We start from the raw sequence: 25069 nt of genomic DNA, 5'->3' as shown, positions 1-25069 counted from the left end.
TCGTGATGGTTCTCTGGGAAAGGAAATGTGGTTCAAAAGCATTGCTGTAGTCCAAGTCTGCATGTCGCAGGTGGTCAAAAGTTGGCAACAGCCCATCCCACGTTGATTCTACCGTGCTAGGTCAAGCTTTGTGATGTGTTGTTATTAGTCTGAGGTGAATTGTAAGAAACACTATGGCTGTCTAAACCAGGAGTCCACCATAGCACCCACTCCTTTGCCCCCAATCCCAGTTTTCTTTCCAATGGAAAGCCAGAAACATGGCAGGGAGGAAAGGGAACAGAGGGCAGACAGTTACACACCTAGGCTGCATCCTGACAAGCAAGCAGGATGTGACTACAGTGCACATCTGGGCCTCCAGGCTGGAAAACAGTTCCAGGCCTCAAAGTTCAGATGCACCTCTATGCCTCAAAGGTTGTCGTGAGCATGAAATTGCCCTGTGGCTGGCTGTAAAACCCAAACAACGGACTGTGAGACTCACCCCATTTTCCATTGGCACAGCGCTGTGTTGCTGCATTGACAAACTCACAGTGGGGGCTTGGGCATGTGGTTTCTCTTATTGTCATTGAGGAAACTTCCCTGGCTCAGATCTGCAATGACCTCCAGACCTTGCTGGACAATGACAAGGTCACTGTGCTGCAGGAAATTCTTGAGGTAGAGGCTAGTGGAAGCAAAGGCAAATATAACAGTTACTGCAGGAAAGCAAGCTGGTAGTCATTATCATTATTATACGTAGCACTACTTGTATTCCCATACAGACAAAGGCCACAGGTGAGGCTGGGGGGGAGGATTAATTCTGCTACGTGCTGAACAAACCCAGAGTGACCCTCCACCCTGGCAGTTTACAGGTGTAAGCTGGGCTCATGTAAAGGAAGATCTCTAAATTTGCAGTATTTACTTGTTCACTTTTTTGCTATAAATTCTTTCACTTATTTAAAGATCAGAGAACTGGAAAAGATCAAACAAAGAAAGGCTGGAGTCTGCAAGGAGCTGTGTGGCTCAAGCCTACAAATTATGATTTTATAGATTTAATCAGGTTTTGGGAGTGATGCAGACAATGATAAAGAAATCAAGGCAAGGAGGAGAGAGGTAGGAAATAAATTTCAAAGGATTATGACTCTGGATCAGGTTAAGAAGAGTCTTCATGCATATCCATGAAACCACAGACTGCATACTCCCTTTAGATCAAGTAGGAGTTTCTAAGCAGACAAAAAGGAAAAAATTCTCCTACCAGAGCTCTGTCAATAAAGACATGTCAATAAAGGTTCAGCTGATTAAAACAATTTCCCAAAACAGATGATAAAATACATTTTACAGGGTAGTCTATTACTTCTTTCAGTGACAACCCTTCTCCTCTGTTACAAATGATTACTTAGCTTTTCAACAGCTATGTTGGAGGCACACATGCATTTAATATTTGGAGTTTTTCACATATAATTCCCTTCTCAATGGGCAGTGTGTGTTTAAGTTTTTGCTAAATTAACAAGGACAAATTCTGCTCTTTGAAAATTTGATGTAAATCTGAAGTATCTGCCCTTATATACTTACACTTGTTAAATCAAGAGTAAATGAGAGCACACTTTGGCCTCATGATATCCAGCAGAGGGGCAGGAATACAATACAAGAAAGGGTTACTTTCTAACTGCTTGTAAGTTTAAGGCAGACAAATAAATAATAATAATAAGTCTTTGTTTCTGAAAGGAGATATTCAGTCTACCCAAAGCACCATCCAAATCATTAAAGGATTCCCAGGTGCCAGTATTTGGAAAGGGTATTAGCTATTCAAACAGTTTAGGCAGAGGTCTCTGCTGTTCTCTCTCCTGGGTCATCTCAGATTTCCTCCATCTCTGCCCAGAACTGAGCACAGACGGGAAAGAAAGGCTGGAAATTTCACAGGAGTAACATTTTCTCTAGAACTAGAAAGAACATATTTTTCAATCTCGCAGTATAAATGAGGAAGACCCTCCTTTGTTAGCACAGCTGCAAGGCTTGCTGGGTGAGGGCCACACACTGCATGTGGAGGGACACACTCTGCAGCAGATGCTGTGTAGGGAGACCTCTTTTCCTCCCCTTTTCAGATATAATTTACCTGGCTCCATTTTATTACTGGGAAAAGAAACCACATAAAAGTGTCAGCACGCCGCCGCTGGATTGTTCAAAGTAATTCAGCAGCAGGTGGGAAGAGTGAATCCACACAAAGGCAAAAGGTTTAATGAGGGGATGGTTGAGCTCTGCTGACAAGAGTTAGTGCCCCAGAGATAGGGATGCAAACACTTCTCCAGGTGTTTGATGCTTGGAGGGTGCAGGCAGTCATCTGAAGCCACCCACACCACCTGAGTTGGTCTCTGGCTCCTGCTCATTTTTAAAGGTTAATAGTTCTAAGCAGGTGCCTGAGACTGAGCAGAAATTTCAGATTGGGAAGTATTTTCCTGAGGAAAAAAAAAAAGGTGTTGGAAATAGTAATCACTATAGAAAGTGACATGAGAAAAGGCCAGTGGTCTCTGACTGTCTGGCAAAGGGAGAGACGCGGATGTCTCCAATGGGAATAAGCTCTGCCTAGATGAAGGCAAAGCTTACTAGAAGAAGGATGTTTTCCGAAAATGTCATCTTTAGTTAATGAGATCTGCCTTGTCAATTGTTCTGATCCCAGAGCTCCCCTGGATCCCCTTGCTCACTTCTGCTCTGGGGTCTCAGGCAGTAGGCCAGAAACGCTCAGACCATCATCAGCTTGCCATGTACTTTTCTCATGTGTCACCCAGGTCTTTGTTGCCCCTGTGCTTAAATGGTTTAGAAAGGTTCTGCCTGAAGCCACCTGCAATCTGCAGACTTGTTGGGCTTTCTTTCATGGACAAGTTGATTAAACCTTGTTACACCAAGACTGTGAGGACAAGTTGATTAAACCTTGTTACACCAAGACTGTGGTTACTGGTGGCTGCAGATTCATTCCTCTCTGTGATATCTAGTCTTGGTCACAGCTCTGAAAAGCCTAAATCATTCAGGTCTCTGCCACTATAAGATATGCTCTTCCACCGTTTTGCTGTAGCAACTGCAGCTGGTAGAGACAAGATGAGCGTCAGTCGTAAAAATTGAACTTGTAAAGACCAGGGATCATTGTCAGCAAGCTGCTTCCAGGGAATCACCAAAACAATTCGGCGGTCTTTCATGCAGTGCCTATCCTTGCTTAGGATGTCTAAAAAAACCTGTATTAGTTATTTGTGAATATATTACCTCCTAGATGATGGGCAGCCTGAAATGTGGATAATACCTATACCAATGCATTAAATCCTCCTGAAGCCTAACCACAGTCAGGACTACACTTACGTAGCAGTTTCTCACTGTGCTGTTTTGTCTTTCCCAGGGTTCCTCAACAGTATCCTCCTACTCAGACTGTCGGCAGTTTGACTGGCAGCATGGCGGGTACAAGGTCAGAGGGCTGCATCTCACCCCTCTGGGCACCTGAAATACAAATAAAGACGTGTGTGTTCAGTTGCCAGCTGGAAGTATCACAGCTACTCATGTGATGCCCAGGCAAGATGATATAATCAGCACATTGGTACTTCTTACCCCAGTAAACTCTTTACCTGTCCCCTGCGCCAAGAGCACTCAGAAAGATAGATGCTATTAGGGGAGTGATGAAAAGCATGAGATGAACCTCAAAGATGTAGAAAACTTCATGTCACAAAACAAACAAAGCTCTTTGGCTCTTGTGCCTGTCTTTTTCCGAGTAGGGCAGGATAACTACTTTCTCTGGGAATATTGCCTGCCCAGGATTACACCAAAGAGAATCTCCAGGGAAGGCTTGTCAGTCATCCCGCAGATTTCCTCTTTATCTCAGCACAGCTGTTCCCATCCTGACCTACTAGCCTGATTTCTTGCTGACTTGTTACTAAGAATGCTACTGCAGGGATTCCAGATGTGGAGGAGCCCACCCTGTGGCACACATTGCACCTTCACCCCTTCCTCTCTGAGTCTCCTGGTGACTGCACACAGCTAGCTCAAGTCTCACTAATGGAGAAAATGGCATTGGTCACGCACAAGTCAAAAGACCCACATCCTTTTCCTTTGAACAGTTTGCAGTCAAAGTATTCCCAGAGTTTTGCCATATTTAGTACAATCTACGAAACAGAGGAAAGTGTCTGTTATACCAAATAGGAACATCCCTGGCCTCCTCTGTTGCTATTAAACTGTTACTTGGCTCCAGTTCCTTACTTTAAGCTCAGCATTTCTCAAGGCTTCATTTTGCAGTGCTTGAAATGTGTTCAACTCTTTGTCATCCACAGTGTCCTCCTGTTCTGTCAAGCAGCCATCTATCATGCCTTCCTTACCGAGAACTATTGAGAAAAACCTGTACTTTCCTTTCTTGTTTACTATCTTTTACTATCCTATTTACCTTATACAGTAATGACGTACATGCAGGAAAATGATTCAAAACCACAATGTTTCTGAAGCCAGAGACAGTCTGAACTTTTGAGATAATTGGGAGGGAAATCAGACTTTATATTCAACACACCCGGGAAGAATAACTTTATATTCAACACACCTGGGAGGAATAACCCCTATCTATTTTTTGCTGCATCAGAACTAACTGCAGATTGTCCCTACCACATGAAGAAGTGACTTGGATGATGGATAGCAGTAGAATTTGTGAACAGTGTCAGCCTAATAGATGCCCAGGACAGTACAACAGTTGTCCTGCAAGAGTATTTTGAGGGCAGCCTTCTTAATCTGTACCAGCAGAAATGGTGACATTGATTAATAACTATTTTTCTTTCTCTTGATATGAGGTATACTAAAGAACATGAAGATGAGCTAATTTCCTACTATATCACTAAAAGTATTTTCCAATGTTTTATAAAGCAGTGCAAGAGTACAGGAGCCACTGTGCACTCAGTAGTAACTTACATGTATTTCAAGATGTTTAACTCTGATGCTGCAAATAGTTCTGTGAGCACCAGTACCTTGTCCGAGATGAGTGGAAGGAAAACAGAGTTTGATTTCTCACCCAAAAGGATGCCAGCTCTAATGGGGTGGAGCTGGGAGGAGCTGGAGCTGTTTGGCACACAGGTACGTGTGTGTTCTGTGCAAAGGCAGGAGAGCTCAGTCCTCCGATGGGTGCTGCTCTGTGTTGGTGGAGCACAGCACCTTCCTTCCCTGACGCAGGTCTCTAAGAAAAGCAACCCAGCCAGCAGACGGCTGAATGATGCCTGGTGCCTCTCTTCCCTCCTGGCTGCCTGACTGCTGAGCAGCTCCTCGTTTGAGCCTGGGATGGCAACGGATGGGAGAAACTGCTTTCAAACTGTTTAATAACAGTGATGTTAACCTTTGACCTTGCTGAATAGCAGTGCTTTTGACCTTTCATTTGTTAAATAATACAACCACTTACCTCCCGATCCTTATCAGTGTTTAGTAATTGGGGTCAAGACAAAGCAAGGCAGAGTACAGTTACCCACCAGACTTTATTGAACAAGGAAGAATTTCCTTAAGCTATAGATTTCCTTTTTGATAATCTTCAATCAAGACAGGCAAAGACTGGAGACTGGGTGGCTTGGAAGATCCATAACAGGCTAAAGAGCCTCTCAGCTGTTAGCATCTGGTTTGAATCCAGCTGTGGTTGACAGTGGCAGATATTCATTATGGTCTCAGGTTGCCTCTCTGACTCATATAAAATGAGTTTGGCTTGCAGTTCTACTGTTTACTGGCCAGAAAACAGCCATAACATAAAATATTAACACATGGTTCTAGAGACATTGGTGATCAAATGAATTTACAAAGCCTGAAAATTCCTATTCCCATAAAGAAAATCAGACTATGGCACAGCGGTAGGTGACAGCGTGGACAAAAATTTTGCGGTCACTCCTACATGTTCTGCACGATTCACATCAGAGGCGGTTAACCTTCAGGATTCTGAGTCACTTTTTGTGTGGTGTAAGTAAAACTAATGGGTCAGATTGTGTGCTGTACAGCTCATTAACCATCTCACTTAACAGAGAAGCAGGTGACAGCTGTTACAAGCAGCAGTCCCAGGATCAGTGTTTTCTTTAGAAGTGAACAGGAATGGATGAAAAAGAAATTCAAGAATTTATGACGTAACAATGGATTGAAATGTAAGTGCACACACATACATTTATATAATGCACACATATAAAAGCTTAAACTTCCTAAAGATGTCAAACAGAAATTCTATTTGTCTAAGCAGCTGCACAATCTCATTACTTATTGCATTTTGTAGTAAGCCAGATTGTAAGATTTTTAGGGCAGGAGCTGTTTCATGGATGTCAGACTGTATGTGATTCAGCAAAATGAGCCCCCCCAGGAGTGATCCAAATGCTATCATTTATAAATAAGGCATTATTTATAGATGTACATGAGCTAGATTAGATCTGTAAAAATGGCACTGTAAGGCAGTGAGATTCAGAAGGTTTTTTTTTGCTGCTGGTCATGTAAGAAATGGAGAAAACGGAGCCCTTTGTGGTATCCCAGCTCAGTGGCAATAAAATTGTATGTCCTCCTGCTTTTTGGACTTACCCTTGGCTTTGGGCCTCTTGAAATTGAGGGACACCTAAACAGGTCTGCCACCCCTAGTTGTATTCTTAATGAGTTCCTGCTTGTCAGTGTCTCTGGGTCTCAGGACAGGGTTAGCTTGACACAGGACTGACACAGCCACATCTGCCTGTGCAGGCAGCCGCCTGCAGGCTCTCCAAGGCCCTGCTTTCCCCTTCCTTGCTCTAGAGGAAGCCCGCGGCTGACCCACAAACGGCGCACAACCTCCTGGCAGTGACTACCCTGCTCTCCCCAGCTCCCCGCGGAGGGAAGGCCCGGGCCGAGGCAGCGGTTGAACCACACGGGAGGTGCCGTTGCCCCGTGTCTCTTCAGCCGCTGCGCTACCGAAGCTGCCGTGAGGCCCACCCGGCTCCCCTCCCGCCTCACCCCCGGGGCCTGCCCGGCTGGGCCCTGGGCCCCAGGCGGCCGCCCTCCCGGGCTGGAGGCCCGGCACCGACTGCCCAGCGGGGCCGGCGAGCCGCCGCCATTGTCCGCCCGCGCCCACCAGCCGCCGTTTCCATGGCAGCGGAGAGGCGGGACCCGCCGGTGCCACGTCGGCGCCGTCTCCCCCAGGCCGCTGTCGGGGCGCTGACTGTGATGGACGTTTTGGGCCGTTCCCTGCAGCGGAAGCACGCCGTCACCTTTGACCCCACCGCCGCGACGACGGCGCGACGGTTGCCTGGCGACGGCGACGCGGAGCCGCCATGGAGGCGGCGTCGCTGCCTGCCGCGCTGGAGCTGGCGGCCGGCGGCGGCGCGGGGCTGAGCCCGGAGAAGCGGGCGGTGCTGGGGGCCTCGCTGGTGCTCCTCCAGCGCGACTACCGCTTCGAGCGGGTCTGGTTCTGGGGCTGCATCCAGGGCGTGCGCGGCGCCTACTACATCGCCGAGGGGCTGGGCCCCGACCGCGCCGCGCCCCGCAGCCGCCTCTACAGGTGCGGAGGCTGGGCCGGGCCTCACCGCAGCTCCGTGCAGGGGACGAGCACCTCCCCGGGGAGGTGGGGCGGGGGAGGCCTAAGCGGTCTCGGGAGGCTAGTTTGAGGGCTGGGGGGAGAAGAGGGGGGACTGGGGAGCCCGGGGGGTCAGCTCAGGTCTCCTGGAGGGAGCCTCGCTGTGCCCTGAGTGGTGTGGCAAGGCTGCATTGAGCCCTGGTCTTCAGCGGGCTCGGGCCTGTGTCGTGCTTGTTGCTGGCAGCTTGAACTGCGTGGAGTGGAGCCTCCTGCCACCAGCGACCGAGGAGATGGTTGCGCAAGCTGAGCAGCTGAAGGGCCGTTTCCAGGGGGATCCTTCTTTTGAGTATGAGCACATTGAGATAAACGCAGCAGATGCTGAAAGATTGTTTGAAGATGGCAAGGAGGTAAATACAACCAAACACTTTCAAACTCTCTTCGCTACAGTTGTACCCCTCACACTAGACAGGTGGTGGCTCCTCCTCCGTGTTTGTAATAAGCAGCCTGAGCCTGCACTTAGGTCACTGTCATTGTGTAGCAACAGCTTCTTGATTGAACTCTTACTTCAGTTACTTCTGGAGTTAGACACAGCTCAGAAATATTCTTCCTCCTTTATGTTTTGTTATGCACAATTGGGACAAATCCTCACTGCAGTGTCTGAAGCTTTACATAGGAACTGCAGGTACCATTCTTTATAACTGCATAGACAAGTCATAAGTAGCTTAATTGAGGGGGAGGAAAGGATGGATGAAGGGGGAGACAGTTAATTCTCTGGTGAATCTAGACTGCTGCTGCTTCTCTTCTTATGAGAAGAATGTCCGATTCATGGTCCTCCTCTTGGTGCCACTGGGCTCCAAGCTGATGAATCTGTTGTGGTTTCTGTTGTCACCTTGAGTTTGTTTTCAGAAATGACAACAAGGAAAGCCCTGCCTTTAAAATTTGCCTATGTTTTGTTAAAGCCCATGATCAAGGAGGAGGCCCGCCTGCTAGCTACGATAGAACAGATAGACAAAGCAGTTGGTATCATCCCCCGGGGGGCATTTGTGAAGACTCCTCTTGGGTCTGTGCATGAAAACAGAAACTTTGAAGGTAAATTCTCATTGTCTTTATCAGGATCAACTGCACTTTGATCATAAAGGCTGTAAATTAAGATTACTTTCTCTAGCTGATGTTTTGATTTCAGGTTTATTTTTTCCCTTGGGTAAGATGAACAGGGAGGAGAGAATCCAATGCCACTAATGTTCAGGTGTATGATTCAACTCTGGAAGGTGGGAGGAGAGTCAGTAATGGCTTTGAGTCATTAAACCTGTAGTTTCATTTGTCTGTGTATAGCTTGTGTCAGTGTTTAGCAATTATAGCTGCATTGAATTCTCCATCTGGAGATAGGATGTAACCAAATGGGCACAGAGAGTTGATCTCAGCTCATGCCCATTGCTTATCTGGGACTGCAGTTAGCATGGTCTGCAGTCCACAGCATCGGGGAGTTTCTGGCATTTGGCAGATGCGTTTCTGGCAAGTCTTTGGTCTTCTGTGGAGTCCACTGGAGAAAGATTGTGATTCTGTCCTATGCTGTGGGCGTTAGAGAAACAGTATGACATTTGATGGTATAATGTATGTTAGCCCAGCTCACTGTATTAATGTTCACCAATGGCTGTTTGCAGGTCTTTCTTTGATGGAGGCAAAAAAGTTAAGTTCCTATTTCCATTTTACTGAGCCTTTTAACCTGAAGAATAAAACCCTGCTGGAAAAGGCTGACCTGGACCCATCCACTGACTTTCTAGACTCTCTGGAGCATGATATCCCACAAGGTAAAGGTAGCAGCATCAAGATATGCAACGAGAGGAAAGGCAGTCTGAGTAGCCTGGGAAATGCTGAGGTGACAAGGTGTGGGTTACTATGGAGTTGGTATGCTTGTGAGAAGCTACTGTGAATCTGTAAAGGAACTTTATCCTTTACTAAATATTGTACTTAATTCCTTTTTTTAAGTGATTATAAATGTTCACAATCATAAGATGTAAGTGTACCAGGGCTGTCACATCGTCACAACAGGTCTTCTGATCATACCAGCAGTTACCCCCTCTGTCTGAGTGCCATATTCCCTCCTGACTTCTGTAAAGCCTGTGACAGCTGATGTTGATATGGGGAGAAATAACTCCACCTGTGACAGAGGGAATTTATGTGGTTTGAAGTATTTCACACCTCTTGTCCCGCCCAGTATTGCTCTTCTTTATCTAAATGGGTTTTCATTAACACTAAGCTGATATCTCTCAGAGGCTGAATTCAAACGTTCCTTTGATAAACTGTCTTAGAAATGCTGTAGTGTAGAATAATCTATACTTTAGTGGGATTACACACTGTGGAAGGAGAAAGGAAGATGTGCATACTGGAATGTGTCTTCAGTTCACATCTCTACTGTTCTGCAGGACAAATGTTAAGTATATTTAAAGCCTCTTCCAGGGATTCCTCTGGCAGGATATTTCTCTAAAGAGATAGGAGTGACTTGTTACTTGTTTCTAACTGCTTTTTGCTGATTTGCTGCATTTTTCAGATTGGGCCAAGTGTTTTCACATCCTTCTGTCTAGAAAGATTCTTGGGACACAATCAGAACTTAGGTTTGCTATTTTATTCCTAGTCTGGAGTAGCAGGATAGGATAGTAGGTGACCTGTGCCAGATGGAATTGGCTGCAAGGCCAGTGAATTGACAGTGTTGTAAATAGCTTTTCAGACTTTGTCTCATATATATATATATCTATCTCTATATTCCCCCCATTCCAATCTTTCCTTTGGCAAAAAAAACCTGAGCATGAATCTAGTGAGCTTCTGCCTGAATTCTGAACATATTTGACTGTTCAGAGCATAAACAATGCTAAAATCTAAACCATTGTTCAACTTACTGGGAATGTCCTTGCTGCAGTCATTTTCCAGAGGTGTAGTCTGGAGACACTGCACGTTTTTACATAGATGGGCTCATTGAGTTGGCCCTTTTGACTCAAAAAGGAGTACTGCAAATTGTGGTTAGGTCCTAGATACCTCCTAAGAAAATTTTAGCTGCAGTTTTGTATGGTAGGGCTACTGTTTGTGGTTCTGTCGTCCGTGTCGTCTGTCCCATCCCCCGTTCCCCCCCCTCCCCCCGCCTTTTTTTTTTTTTTTTTTTTTTGTAGGGTTTGTGGTAGGGAGACTTTAATTTTGTGAGGCCTGAAACCACATGGCCACTGCAGCAAGAGATGAATCTGTGGTGCTTTCTATGTTTCCATTAGAAAACAGGCACCAAGGGCTAAGAGCTTGAAGGCTAATTTGCATTACAAAGCTGGTTTTAGCCACCTTCAGCTGTGATGGAGAATTGCACCTTTGAAAGATTACAGATATTCTGCAGTGTTTCACATCTAGTTCAAGGGACCAGGCAAGTGGCAGGTCATGCTGTGTGTTAGACAAGAAGATGGTGGTTTCGTTGAAGTCTTTAAATCAAATTTGACTTGTAGCTGTATTTTACCCAGTGGCAGATAGAAAGTGGGGCTCAGCTATGCCACTGTCATGTTTGTCTTCCTGTGGCAACCTGAGGTCTGTGTAAGGGTGAACCTTTGCCCCCTTCCTGGGAAGTTGCTGCTGTTAGTGCAGATCTCAGTCTCCTCAAAAAAAGTTACCTCTCAAAGACTACTTGAGCTCAAGTGCAGCTGAGTGCTTCTTAATGGAAGAAGAGAAGATTCATCATGGTGCCTGTGCAGCTCTGGCTGTATTGTCCTGCTCTTTTTTGGACTAAACCTGGGGACTGATGGAATGAGCTTGTCGGGCGAAGGAAGTAAGTGAGGAACTGGTTATAGGATCAGCAAGGCATATAGCCTCTCTAATTGCACTCTATCACATTCAGATAGGAGCTCTGACATTAAAGAAAGATCAACCCACCACCCTTTAACAAGCATTCAGGTTGCCTAAAGTGCTGGTTGCTTGTGAAAATGTGGGGAGAAAAAAAAACACCAGAGGGCAGACTCAGGCTTTGCACTGATTTTATGAGCATGGCTCTGCCAAAGTCACTCACTCCTGGTTGCAAGGCGCTGAAACTGCAGTTCTTGGATTACCTTCCTTCAACTCTGCTGGTGCATGTTGGTCCTGACCAGACCAGACAGTGCGTTTTCTATTTCCTGACATGTTCATAGCTCTGGGAAATCCCCTCATTTTTAACCTGAAGCTTGTCTTGTCTTTCCTGGTTAGATCCTTTCTTGAACAGTTATTGTCAGAGCAGAAGTAGGAATTCCCAAACCTATTGCATCTAGAATTGTGGCTGAAGCCAGAATTTTCTCTGCCCTCTACAAATACACAAAATGTGGACCAGGGATGAGTGACATCTGAGTGATGCTCCCAGCCTTTATGGGCTAGAATTCCCTTATCATCTAAAAAGACATAAAGAACAGGACTGAGAGATTAAGGGGTGATTTTAACGTGTCTAAAAGTAACAACTCTGTTGGAATAGTTTTCTTTATGAATTGGGAGACTGAGCATCTGTGATTACTGTCAAGGGGGTAACTGTCACAAAATGCATGGTGTGTCATTATAGGAGAGCAGAGGTATCTTACAGAATGGAAAGTTAGAGGCAGAGAGAACATTTTATATGACAGCTGAGGTGGGAAGAAAGGAAGTTAAAACCAGGTTGAATAAAGGAAACAATGGTAAAAGCAGAGAGTTTAGTGCAAGATTGGAAAACCTGGAGTTTTGTAACAAAACTGTCTGCCACCCTTATCTTTACCAGTGATATCTGTGGTGACTGCAGGTTCCAGATTCTGTCTGTGTGTCTATCAGGTTATCTTATACTTTAAGGGTTCAGAATAGTTGCTGCTCCTCCCATAATCATACTGTGAGTCTGTCTGTTTTTTCTTGGTGTCTCAGCTCCCAGAGACAAGTGACTGTGACTTAGCTTTTATTAAAAAAATACATTTTTAAAATGATTGTAGAGAGAAGTGGGAGAATGTGAACCCTGTCTCAAAAACAAATTCAGTTGGTTTATCCCCTTTAAAATCTCCAGCTCTCTGAGCAAAACTCCACTCTCTGAGTGGCCTGACTCATGATTTTTGAACATGGAGGGGTTGTGATACTGATCTTCTGTCACCACAGTATCAGATCATGTAATGCTTCATTCTGATCCAAGTGGCCAGCTGGCCAGAATGTTGCATGCTGGGATCTGTAGGTTTTGCTGGCCATATGTCTGCATTAAAGATAAGCTTGTTTGCTCTAGTCTAAGCAGGCAATCTGCTCAACTTTATGCACAATTAGATGTAGCCTTTCAGCTGCTGGCAGATTGCCAGTATGGTCCTTTCTGCTGCATGGAGTTCAGCAACCTGGGTGTTAGCATTTCAGGAACTAGAGTTGTGGCAGTTTTACATGTGCTTGTAGATAATGGAATGGCAAAACAAATAGCAATAATTCCTAGCATGCCTACAGCATTTTCACTTGATGACCTAATGGTGTGTAGATATGAAATAATAGTCACTTGTCAGGCATTGGCATGATGGGGAAAGTGAAAATGGAGGGGGGGAAGGCTGATTTTACTGTGACCATGGTCAGGCAATGCTACATTCTGCAAAGATAAAGGAAGGGGATGGTAGAAAGCCTAAGGTACTAGCGTAGAATGGAAAGCCTGGGAGGAAGCAAAACAGGAAATGGAGAATTCAGTTCTTTGATGCTTTCAAACTACAGTTCAGAAAAGCAGTAGCTTGACTCTGAAGGTTTGTTACAGATTAGTGACTCAGATCACTTTGACATGGAGATAAGGGACACCAACGGGGCACTGTTAAAAACTGATGCAGGAGGGGAGGTATGTCAGAGGCAAAGGGAAAGAAAAAATGTGGATAGGAAAAGACATGAGTGGAAATAGAATTTCTATGAAAAGAGTTTAATCAAAAGTCATGAATCCCAGTCAAGAAGTGGCCACTTTTGGCTGAAAGCCTACCAGAGTTCACTGACGGAGTAAAAGTAGGAATTAGAATTAAAAAAAAAAAGCAATATAAAAGGAAATGCAGAAAGTTGGGAACAATTAATGATCCATATAAATTGGTGTTGATAATGAGTAGAAAATGACAAAGGAAGCCAGGATAACCTGGAGTAATCCGTGACAACTGTAAGGAGGATTTTTTCAAGTATATTGAGGGGAAAAGAAAGCATAGTAATGGTACCGGAAACTGTCACTAAATGGTGACAGTAAAAAGGCTGGTAAGAATGTGGAAGGGCAGAAATGCTCAATAATTTTTTTCTGGTTTGTTTTTGGAAAGAATATGGACTCACATCAAATTAAGACAATAAAATAATATTTCAGACACTATTCAGACTGTTTGCTGAGGAAGGGTAGAGTTAGGCAACCTTTTCTGTTTGTCAAAAAATGAAAATGGCAGAGCCAGATAAGTTACTCCTGAAATCATTCTCTCAGGAGTCTTGTGACATACTTATGATGCTAACCTTTAATAAATACCAGCATTGCAGAAATATTCCCCTAAACTTATCTTGATTAGTAGTTGTGATTCAGAAATCACTGAATGGGTGTATTTCTGGAAGGGCTCAGAAGGGGCTTCAGCTGGGACCAGTATCAGTACTGATATTCTTCAACTTTTTTATAATAGAAGTAAAGGATTGGTAGAGAGACGTAATGACAAGGGCAGGACTGCTACAGAGATCTAGTAAACTGGACTTACTTAAAGAAAATACATTTTGATGTAGCTACCTGCAAAACCACATATCTAAGAGCAGAACTGGAAGCCAGACTTATATTCTGGAAGCTGTGGCTCTGAAAGGAAATCCAGGCACAACCTGCTGAATGTCAGCTCCCAGTCTGATCCTGAGACTTAAAAAGGCTAATACGATCTGTAGATGTATAAACAAGGGCATAGCAAATAGGAACAGGGAGGTGACTTTTGCATATACTGTTAGTGGAATCAGAACTGGATTACTGCACACTGCAAAGCTGGAGAGTTGCAGAAAAAAGCCACAAAATGATTCAAGGGCTGGTGAGAGACATAAACATTTCAATCTGTTTATCTTACAGAAAAGAACATGCGAATGACTGTATTACACTGTGTAAATACTCCATGGAGTTTAAGTATTGGGTACTGAAGATCTATTTAGTATACCAGACAAAGGCATAACAGGAACTAGCAGCTGAAAAGTATAGCCAGAAAAACTAAAATGAAAAATAAGGTACAAATTTTAACAGTGAAATGATTACCAGCTAGCAAGTGCAATGGATGAGTCCGTGTCTCTTGGTATCTTAGCATCATGCTGGATGTCTTCCTGGGAATTATGTTTTAGCCAAATGCAAATATAAGTTGCTAGTCCCAGACGTAACTGAGTTCAGTTTAATGGGCAGTGGTATGCAGGAATCCAGAGATGATTTCCTGGTACGCCTGGCTGTAAACTTGGCAACAGCTGTGGAGAGTGATGTTTAGCTCAAGCTTCTTCATTGTCAGTGACAGTAACACAAAGGTGACAATGGGTTCCTGAGACAGTGACTCTAAGAGCAGGACTCAGTACAGCTAGCTTTGCTTCCTGGACTATGAATCATGAGGGCTCAAAAGAGGACTGAGGAGATTCCTGACTTATCTCTGTCCATTGTGGAGAGTAAACTGGGGAGCTGAGACCTCTCAGATGTAATTGCTGACTCTTTAATGCTGGGAGAGGTGTTTATAGCATCATTCTAAATGGGTACACGGTGGCAGGGTGGATCATAGTGAGTCTTGTCTACTTGCTGTTTCAAGATTCAGCTAGAGGAGGAGGAGAAGTGCCTAGACAGAAGATCATTTCAGCTCCTTTACCATTTCGACTGTGGAGGAAGTGACAGCTACTCAGTCTGTAGCTCTGTTTCTTCACCTGAAAGTGCAGTGGTTTTGTAGCATTCCTTTTACAGCATTACAGACAAAGGGATTTGTGGCTATTTCCTTGGCTGAATACGTTGGGCACTAGCCTTTCTGTAAACTTGCTGAATAATAGCCTGGGTTAGAACACTAACCTCCTGTCCTCTAAACTTCATTAGCACACTCTATCAGTTTAGCAAAAGCTGGTGCTTAATGGGCCCTTGAAGATGGAGAGCTTCTATTTCTAAGTGGGAGATAGTTTCCTTTGGCCACTCTCAAGGGTCATTTTGGTAGCCCCATCTTGGCTGCCCCAAAAGCCCAGGTGCTGGAAGGAAGAAGGCCAGGAGACATGAACCTGCTTTATCTCCATGCATTAACACAGCTAATTAACTCCATTTCGACCCCCCCCCTCCAGGCGATTAATCCCCTATCAGCCTCTGTCTCCAGCCATTTGAAAAGTCTGTGTCTGCAGAGGTATTTACAACCCCCAGCTAGCCAGCAGAGAGCAAGTTGCCCGTTATCAGGTCTCTAAGACAAATGGCTGCCTATCTCCCCAGTGGCCTTGCAAAATCCAGCAAAGTGCTATGCTGTGCTGGCCACCTACTTTCACCCAGCCTCCCTTCTCCGTTAACATTTCACAGATGTGACCTGAGCCCTCCCCTTTCATTGCTTAACAATAAGCAGCACCTCCCCAGCTCTGTGAAAGCTGAGAGCTAGAGCACTTCTTAGCCTCCCAAGAGCCACATGGGGATAAGGCTTTTCAAGCTGACTCACGGAAATCCAAACTAAAAGACCCATAATGAATGAAAGGGTAGTGCTTCATGTTAGCAAGGATAAAGAGAGGTAGCCAAAATGTAGACCGAAATACCTAGTGTGGCTTACAGCTATCCTCCTTCCTGGTTAGGAGAGGTGTTCCTTTGGCTCAGTGAATGTGTGAAACTGAGCTACAGCATCCCATGGAGCTACCTGACATTTGTACAAGTGGTTTTGACAAACAAGCTTTATAACACAGAGGTACAGGAGTAAAACAGATTAGTGTGTCTCAGAACAGTCAGCTTTCAGATGTGGGAATCGAACCGAATAGCTGGCTCAGTGGGTTATTAGTTAAAGCATTGGTACTTGATTTTCTCTGTTAAAACTGGTCAACCATCCCCAGAAATAGTTGTAGGATGGCCGTAGCTGCTACCTTCCAGCAGGGTGCACTATGGTGTCAGCATTGTCAGCACAGAAAAGGAAACCACAGAAAAGTATGAGAAAGAAAAGCACCAAGAGCAGCATCAAATTGAGGAGAAGGTATGGCCTGAGTTTCCAGACTGTATGGTATACTGTACTGACCTCCTGAACTGTAAGTATGGAGAAGAAACTCTGTCCCTTCCAAGCTTAGGCAATTTCTGGAATGGTCGCTGGGCTTTCCAATAGCTTTCTTAGCATCCTTACCTATCATGGGCATGCATACACAAATACATAAGCATGTCTCTTACATCCTTCAAAAGTAGAGACGCTCTTCATTTTTGCTAGTGATGTGTGGACTGGGGAGCCTTTAGAGGCTGCTAAGGCCACTCCTGCAGTGACCCAAGAGGGTTGCCTGGGAGCAATACAAGATGTTGTCCCTCCTACAGCTGCGGTGTTTGCCTGCTCAGGAGTTCAAGATCAGACTGGAACATCTCATGTGGCAGCACAGCAGGAGGACTCCAGAGCCAGCTAGTGTTATAGCTTTCGACTGGCTGTCCGTGGTCTGCCTTGATTGCTGGAAAGGAGTCTGTTTTCCTTGGGCTTTGTGTCTATGGGTAATAAAGCAGTGCATTCACTGCTTTTGGGTCCTAGGTCTGTATCACCTCAGGGGTCTTGTTTAGTCAGAGGCCTTGGATGAGTTTATACTGGAGCAGGGCTGCCCATCAACTGAGAGCTGTGGTGGAGTTCTTTGCCCTCCTGACTGCTGCAGTGAAAGAATGAAGACAGAAGCAGAGTCTTAGCAACTTTCCAGGGATTGTATTTAAAGTTGTTTCCTCCTCAGTAAAAGAAATTGTGGCCCACCCTGTCTTTATTTCAGCTCCTGGTTCATTGGACATGAAAAGGAGATGAACTTCTTGCTGAACTGAGGGGAGATGCTGGTAAAGCCTCTTAGAACCAGAAGTTGTATTTTTATCACCACATCAGTCAGCCTTGGCCTAACCCTTTCTCTAGGGAATGGTGAAAAATTACTTGCAGGGGAAAGCCTAGAGCAGTCTGTGTGTCACTGAAGTCAGAACGAGGTCAGCTTTTGCTTGGAGTGATCAGTTTCTGAAGGGGCTCCACATAAGGAGTGGCAGCTCCTGCCTGCACAGCAGTTGGTATTAGTGCCAGCCATGCATATAGCTTTGCTTTGCTGTTTGCTGCCCCTTTGGCCATAGGACTTTTGCAGGGAGGAAGGCAATGGGCGTTGTCTTGTTTTACTGTACACAAATATCATATGGATTGAAATTCTGCATGCTGAAGGGGTGTGTAGCTGTGTGTAGAGGGAAAAGGACAAGGGACAGTTCATCTATGGGTATATTTGTACAGCAGTTGTGCTGTGCAGAGATAGCTAGGCTATCCCAGGCATTGGAAGATGCTTAGCCATCTTTAGTGTTCAGAATTAGCTTGAAAATCAACACAACTACACTGTGGTGCGTGGATACACTCAGTGTGACAGTCTTCTCAGGAACTGGTAAACTCTTCAGGTAATTTGGGCCAGAATTTGTACTAGTTTAGTATGAAAACACTGACAGTTTATAATCCATGCCATCTGTTCCTCGTCCTAAGCTCTTTTAACCAGTCCTGCTAATTTGATGATGAGGTAAGAAGTACAAATGGTGGACTGACAGGGCTTGTAGCCTTGCCTCTACTGCAGGAGAGTGAATTGGTTGTGCTCTAAGCATTTGGTGGGTTTTGAATCCCAGCATCGACTGCTTTGTGTTCTCTCAGAATTCAGAGATCAATGTGAGGTTCTTTGCCCCTAATCCAGCCCCTGTTCATCATTATCACATTCTCAAAGTGGCCAGTACTTTGTTATCAGGAGAGGCAAAAATCTTACAAGGTGGCCATAATCTCCTCTGAGAGTCAGACAGATATTCTCCTGTGGGTAAGAAAGTGACAGTGACCGAAAGCTCTAGGGGGAAGCAGGCTAGAACAAAGCTGTCCATTGCATCCTTTCATCAAACTGTTAATCTTTCTTTCAAAGACATCACATTTGTTTGGTGACAAAAGCCCCAAAGAAGCTGAATTGAGCCTGAAATCCTGTAGCAAGATTTAGAGGAAGCGTCTTTCATTCAGAGCAGGGAGGGGCAAGAGACTCCTTCTTTTTCGTCCTACCAACCAATGGGCTCACAGAAGCCCACGAAGGTGACGGATTAATGCAGGGGCTCCCCAGGTAGATGCTACGTGACTCCTGGCACGCTCCAAAAATGTTTCCACAGCGACCAACTGAACAAGAAATATCGAGTGTGACAAGATCCAGTGTAAACTTGTGCTTCAGAAGGAGGGTGCTTTGCCACTCTGAGAGATTTCTAAATCTACTACAGAAGACCCAAGATACAATGATCTGTATTGTAGTTGTCAGAATCCAAATAGCAGGGATTTAATCAGTTTTTCCTACTCCTTATACGTTTTAATTGCATGTTATCTTGCTGTTTCTTCTAGTGCACAGCCCCATTCCAAATCTTTGTTCTGGATGCTTTCTGTGCAAAGTTTGCATCTTTTTCTTAACAACAACAAAAGTAAAAAGATTCTAACTCTATTCTCATTATCGGGTGGATTTAGGACTAAAGGGCAAACTAAGTGGGCTATAGGGGAGGCTGTAATTTGATGTGTATTACTTCTGTGCTAGCTTTTTCATTCCTTCCCATCCTCTGCTGCTCACTTATGTCTGTGTATTGTCCCTTCTTTTGTGTTGGCATTGCTGGCTGTGCAGCCAGATTCCAGCTGGAAAAATAACTATTTTGGTTAGACTTTTTCAGCCAGATCGTTTCCCTGACCTGGTTCACTGAGCAGTAAATAAACACTTTTGTGGTCTCTATGATGGAAGAGTGATGAGGGGGGAATAAAGGGTTTGAGGGCAGGGGCTGCTTCAACTGGATTAAGCAGCACTATTGTCAGATGTCTGAGTATGGCCTGAATTTCACCCAGTACTCGGAGGCACCTGAATACTGTGCATCTGGGACACCATTGCAACAACATCCTGAGTCTTCCTTGTCAGCAGGAAACAGGTACTTTGTGTGTAAATGGAAGGCCCAGGCCTGTCTTAAATCATTTGTGCTGCGGAGGCATCCCCAATGGGAGAGGATAATGGAGACAAAAGGCCTCTGAAGTAAGATCATTTTACTTTGAGGTTTGGGCATGGTTGTGTTTGTGTGTCAAATACGTGGCAGGCATTAGGACCACGCAAGATCTGCTTGGCAGCATCTGACTGCTTGTAAGCTCTGCTTTCCTGGCTCTGGAGTCTTTTTAAAATAGTACTGAACCTGCAACCAGTCTGTGTTTTTATTTAATTATTATTAAATAGTTATATGGGGAATTGGAAATATTGACAGCAGTGTTAACATATGGGGTGCAGGTGGTGTGTCAAGCAAATGAAAGAGATTTAGTTTGCAGCCAGTAAGTGGCATGAAGGAGTTTCAGCCCCACATAGGAGTGTTTGGATGTGTCCTTACAGCTGGTAGGCTGTGTGTGAAATGTCCGTGTGGCGAAATTTGTTGAGAGCCAGAGCACTGTGACCTTTCCTTGCAGCTGCTCGGCTTTGCAATTTGTCTTTGTTCCCTACAAACAGCAAATTAGAAGTAGGAAGCTCTTCCCAGTGTAGGATTTTCTGTTGGAGGGAAATGGAAGCTAAATCCCATGGGTGTAGTGTAGCTTTGTCAGAGCTAAGTGCTTGGAGTCACGCAGCCAAGCAGTGGCTGCTTTTGCAAAGCGAAACGGTTATGTTGCCCCTCTCTGGGTGTTAATATTTGTCCTATAACTCTATACTTCACTCTCACTCAGGACTGACTGCAGCAAGATATGTTATAACCTGCTCTTGTGGCAGCATATTGTGTTAATGGTAAGTGCAACCATGCTGTAGCTGCTTTTCCCTTGAGATATTTCGTCCTTTGAAGAGGAATTGATAATGTCACTTTTATGACCTTCTGTGAGCTTTTGTGATGTGGAGCTTCTCTATCAGGCTGTCTAGCTCTTAAAGCTGTTTCTTCTCAAGCTTGCACTGAAATGAGGCATTGCTGAATCACCTCCAAAGCAGCAATGTTATGAGAGGTCATACTGAAAGTGGACCAGTTACAGCAGGAAAGTTCTTCTGTAGACAGCCCTCTTAAAAGGCTTTTGTTTAAAAGCTAACGTCTCATGCACCCTATTGCCTCTGTGAATTACAAGATTCAGCCCGTAGCTGAGACAGACACCCAGGATGAGACAGGGACTTGTTGGCGACTGGAAAGGAAGAAGAAGCTGAGAAGGAGGTTGACTTTTGAAATTCAGTCCTGGTGTCCTGGCAGCTGTTGAAGGGCCATAAAAAAGGCATTGGTTTAACACTGGGTGAGCATCAGGATCTTCAAAGCACTTTCTTGTTTAGGAAAGATGTAAGGAACTCCTCAGAATTCTTGCCTGTGTTTGGAGGGGTGGAGGCTGCAGCCTGATCCAAAGAGGGAATAGGAAGCTCCAGATCTTCATCCAGCGGGTATTTTTCCCATGCTCTTTCCTCCCACACAGCAGCTCCCTCCCTTCCCTTCTGGAGCAGCAACAGGCATTAGTTTCAGCACAGACAGTGCTTGGCTTCCTTAGGTTTGCTGGGTGCAGCTTAAGAATTAGCTTGCTCTTTAAAAAAAAAAAGTATTTTGAAGAATGGAAACCTCACCAGAGCAGTGTTACTGTTAGAAGTCTCTGGCATGAGAGCAATGACCTCCGGTTCCCTGCACCTCAGCAAGCTTTGCATGATGAGTGAAGTTAACTCTGCTGCCTGATTAAGGAACAATACAGGCTACAGCTCACATGTAGATGCAAGTTAAAATCAGTATTTAACTCTAGGAAATCCAGCTTTTACTTGCTGTCTCCTAGTTCTAGTTGTATTCCCTCCAATGCAAAAAATAATAATTTCAAATTTTTTTTCCTGGCAACTTTTATCTAGGAGCCTTGGTGTACCTTACAGACTGATGCTCTGAGCTTCCAAGCCTCCCAGTAAGAGACATGTTGTCTGACACAGGGGCAATGACAAACACAGGGACTGCCATGGGATATTCTGAGCCAATATTAGAGAGGCTTTGAACCCAGCATCCTGCTTCTGCATTTTTATAGTAATACAGACCTACAGCTACCTATGCAATGACTTTACTCCTAGAACCATTTGTAATAGCAGGGAAGTTTAAAAAAAAAAAAGATAAAAGATAAAAGCAGCATTCAGTTTTCATAATTATCCAATAATAATAACAACAATATTTTATATTGTATTATTAAATGCATTTCTCAGACTTTCTCTTGAAGGAGGAAAGAAGGCTTATTCATTTTAAGCTATTATTTCATACTGTTCATTAGCTACTGATTAAAGTACTTTTAGTGATTTATGACATCATTATTTCAAACTCCTACAAGAAAGGTGGGCCTGAAAAAGCATCTTGTTTGAAGATTGTGAGATTTGAACTGTGATGGAAGAGAAGACAATTGTCTTGGATCTTTCAAGGAGAACAAATTTCTCCATGTCTCATGAGTTCAAATATTAATTTTATTTTCTGGACCATTTCCTCAAATGCTGCTAATGTGGTGAGGTATGGAAAAAAATAAATACTGAGATAATGGGCTCTAATTTCTTCCTTTAAAGAGAAGGACCAAATTAAGTACATAGGTTCTGGAACTTTAATGTGATGTCTTCTTAGAAGGCAGGCACCAGCATTGTGTATCAAATGCAAGGCAAGCTAAACGGCCTGTGCTTTCTTGGCAGCTGCTGGCAGACCAAATGAATAGCTTCATGAGCTGCAGTCAACCCTTGGGCCATGTCCTGTGGAGACCTGTTGTAGGAACTTGTGGTGTTAAAGCCTTTCAGCCCTTTGTTGGATGTGACTAAAATTGGCCAAGAGTAAGAAGTTAGTGGGAGGGGGAGGACTGGCAGCTGACAGCAATCACAGAAGCCCTTCCCCAGGCTAACCATGACACAAGTAAGCATGAGTCATAGCATAAATTGATGAGCCTAAAATTATCTACAAAGATGAATACTGTCTAACTGGCCCAACACATTATGGGCTTTCTGCTTACTCTGGAATTGGCAGATTTTGGCTTTGGGTGCAGATAGTCTGACCACTTGACCCCAGACCAGTAGTAGCCTGACAGCTCCAACTGCATTCTTTTTTTTTACTTGGGCTTGCTGCTTTTGCTTTTAGATGGAGATTCAGGAGGAACCTTCTTCCATACATTGTAGCCTCTAGGCATTACTGATTTGGTGCTGAAGCTGGTATTTTCTTCTCCTGGCAGCTCCTTGACCTCCAGCACTGAATCCAAGCTGATGCTCCAGCCCCCTCCCCTCCGGCATTGTTCCCAGGCTGTTGTGTCAGATGCAAAACAAATACTCAGTGGCTCAGAGCTCCTTGCATCCAGGAGAAATTGGATTTTCACACTGGCTCTGAACATCATCTGCAGAGCCAAAGCAAAATTAATGCGGAAACTAATCCCTTTGCCCCTACCACGCACATCCTCTTCAATGATGGAGCCAAGAAAGACTGAAGAGAATTAACCTTTTCTGTAAATTTCTCTCAGATAGGAAATACTCTGCTTTTCACTTCTTCCCCTTTCCCAGTTGCTGCATCACGGAAACCAGTCTTCCCTGGAACAGAAAGTGCTGCCTTCCTCTTCCCACTACTAATGCTATAAGTTTATTTTAAGAAGAAATTTCATACATATGCAGGATTGCTATAGCTACTCTTGGGTCTCTATAGCTATTAGCTAGGCCAAGTAGGCGGCAGAGCTTGTTAAGAGTAACTGCTGCCCACTCAGAAGCAGCCAAGAATAGCTGTAGCTTCTCCTAGGGATCAAGTATACAAGTCTGGAGCTATAGGGGTCCCTTCCTGTGATGCGTATGAGATCACCATCATAGCTATGGGAATAGGCTACTGTGTGAACCTAGACTCTTAGACATCTGGAAACGAGGGCAGCACGTAACGCTGAATTGACAAAAGAAAAAAGGGCATCAAGGTTTCTGGTCTCCCTGAGTTCTCTCTTTTCAGGTGTCACAAACACCAGTGCAGCCTTGTGCACTGTTAACTGGTCAGGCAGAACCTGCTGCAGTCTTCCTCTCAGCTTAGGGACAGCTTGCTCCAGGAATGCTGCCTCTTTCTCCTTTCCAGTGACTCATTAGCATTGTTCTCACGCAGGCTCCTGGACTGTCCATCTAGAGAAGGGAGACACTGTGGTGGTGCTGCGGAGCCTGCTGTGGCTGGGACTGACGTTCTACCATGTCCCAATGACCAAGCAATACGGCTATGTCTACTTTGGCACTGGTGAGAAGAACTTCGATCTGCCCTTCATGCTGTGACTACCCCATCTGGGATGAGGACTCGAGAACGTTTAGATTTTGTACTTAGGAGATTTTTGTTTACTGCTTGTTCTAATAAATGTGTGAAGCCTCTGTACTTTGAGCAGGATTCTTTTGTGCATGGACTCTGGCCCTGATTCTTTTCCTAGGACTTCACTGTATGCAATCCTTGCTCAACTCCAGATTGAATTCCCTGTAATATGTCACGGTATAGTTTAGATAGTAACAAATGGCATTTTCTTCCATGACAGGTAAAGCCCTAGGTCAGAAATCAAACCTAGGCCATCTGTCTGATTACAAAGACACCATGCTTACACAAAAACTAATGTGGAGGCAACATGAATGAATGCCTGCTGTCACCCATGAATGACAAACAAAACCAGAGTTGGAGTCAGAGTAGAAAGCTGATGCGTACTGTAAGGGATCTGTACTAAACCTTGAGCTCTGGAAAGGCATATCAAAGACAGGAGAGTATTTTGTTTTTCAGATGTTAGGTTTCACCAAAATTAGAGGGGACTTTCCAGCTATTGGCACTAAACTGTAGAAAAAAATTAACCATGGGCATCACCTGGTCTTTTGCAAAATGTGCTCATTCAGGTTCATCTCAAGGCAGTGGTTTAATCCAGTGACTTTTCCAATAGTAAAGCTCACTAAGCCAAGCTACCTGGGCTAGAAGACATAGTAACTTCTGTACATAGGAGGAGACAGAAAAATCTTTTCCTTTCTGAAGGGCTGTAGGTTTCAAAGCTTCGTAAAATAGAGATGGTCAGGCAGAGATTTTATCTCAGTATAGTTAATGAAGTCTTGGCTCTGTCTCCCAAAGCAAAAAGATCCTGGCCAGCTCAAGGGGCTGAATGTACGGCTTCCATTTCACAAAGTAAGGCTAAAAAGAACCATTATAATCTAATTTGATTTCCTGGGTAATACCAGTGTATCCTTACCCTTTGTTCCTGTTCATGCCGATAGGTATTAGCAGATGATTCTGATGAAAGCAGTATAAGGTTAAGGGCACAATAGTACATAAAAAACCTGTTGATTTGTACCCCCCAGATAAATAGCAAATAAAAGGGGCAAAGCAATAATGACCCCGATAAATGTAATGAGCCTTTCATACCAGGCCCATAAGTAGCACTTCTCAAGTAGCAGTGGTCAGTAGGTAGAAGGTGCATACATGTACTGTACAGGGAGAGAAATGGTGCCACCTTTTAGTTACAGGGTGGAAAATTACACACATCCATC

General features: G+C 44.5%; 1 protein-coding gene across 2 annotated transcripts; it reads left to right on the top strand.

The window, feature by feature from the left end:
• Positions 1 to 6988: 6988 nt before the first annotated feature.
• RSPH9 (radial spoke head component 9) lies at positions 6989 to 23919 on the top strand. Of its 2 annotated transcripts, none has more exons than XM_075042994.1 (5): positions 6989 to 7531; positions 7728 to 7890; positions 8443 to 8572; positions 9145 to 9291; positions 23670 to 23919. In XM_075042994.1, the coding sequence occupies exons 1-5, from the start codon at positions 7242 to 7244 to the stop codon at positions 23828 to 23830; spliced, it is 891 nt and encodes a 296-aa protein (XP_074899095.1). In that variant the 5' UTR covers positions 6989 to 7241; the 3' UTR covers positions 23831 to 23919. The 2 variants fall into 2 exon arrangements, with proteins under 2 accessions (XP_074899095.1, XP_074899096.1); XM_075042995.1 differs by having other exon boundaries at positions 6990 to 7468.
• Positions 23920 to 25069: the final 1150 nt, after the last annotated feature.

The sequence above is a fragment of the Buteo buteo genome, chromosome 12 (genome assembly GCF_964188355.1).
Source record: "Buteo buteo chromosome 12, bButBut1.hap1.1, whole genome shotgun sequence".
In the NCBI taxonomy this organism is placed as follows: Eukaryota; Metazoa; Chordata; class Aves; order Accipitriformes; family Accipitridae; genus Buteo; species Buteo buteo.
The sequence above is the reverse complement of the archived record's forward strand: the minus strand, read 5'-3'. Positions and strand labels throughout refer to the sequence as shown.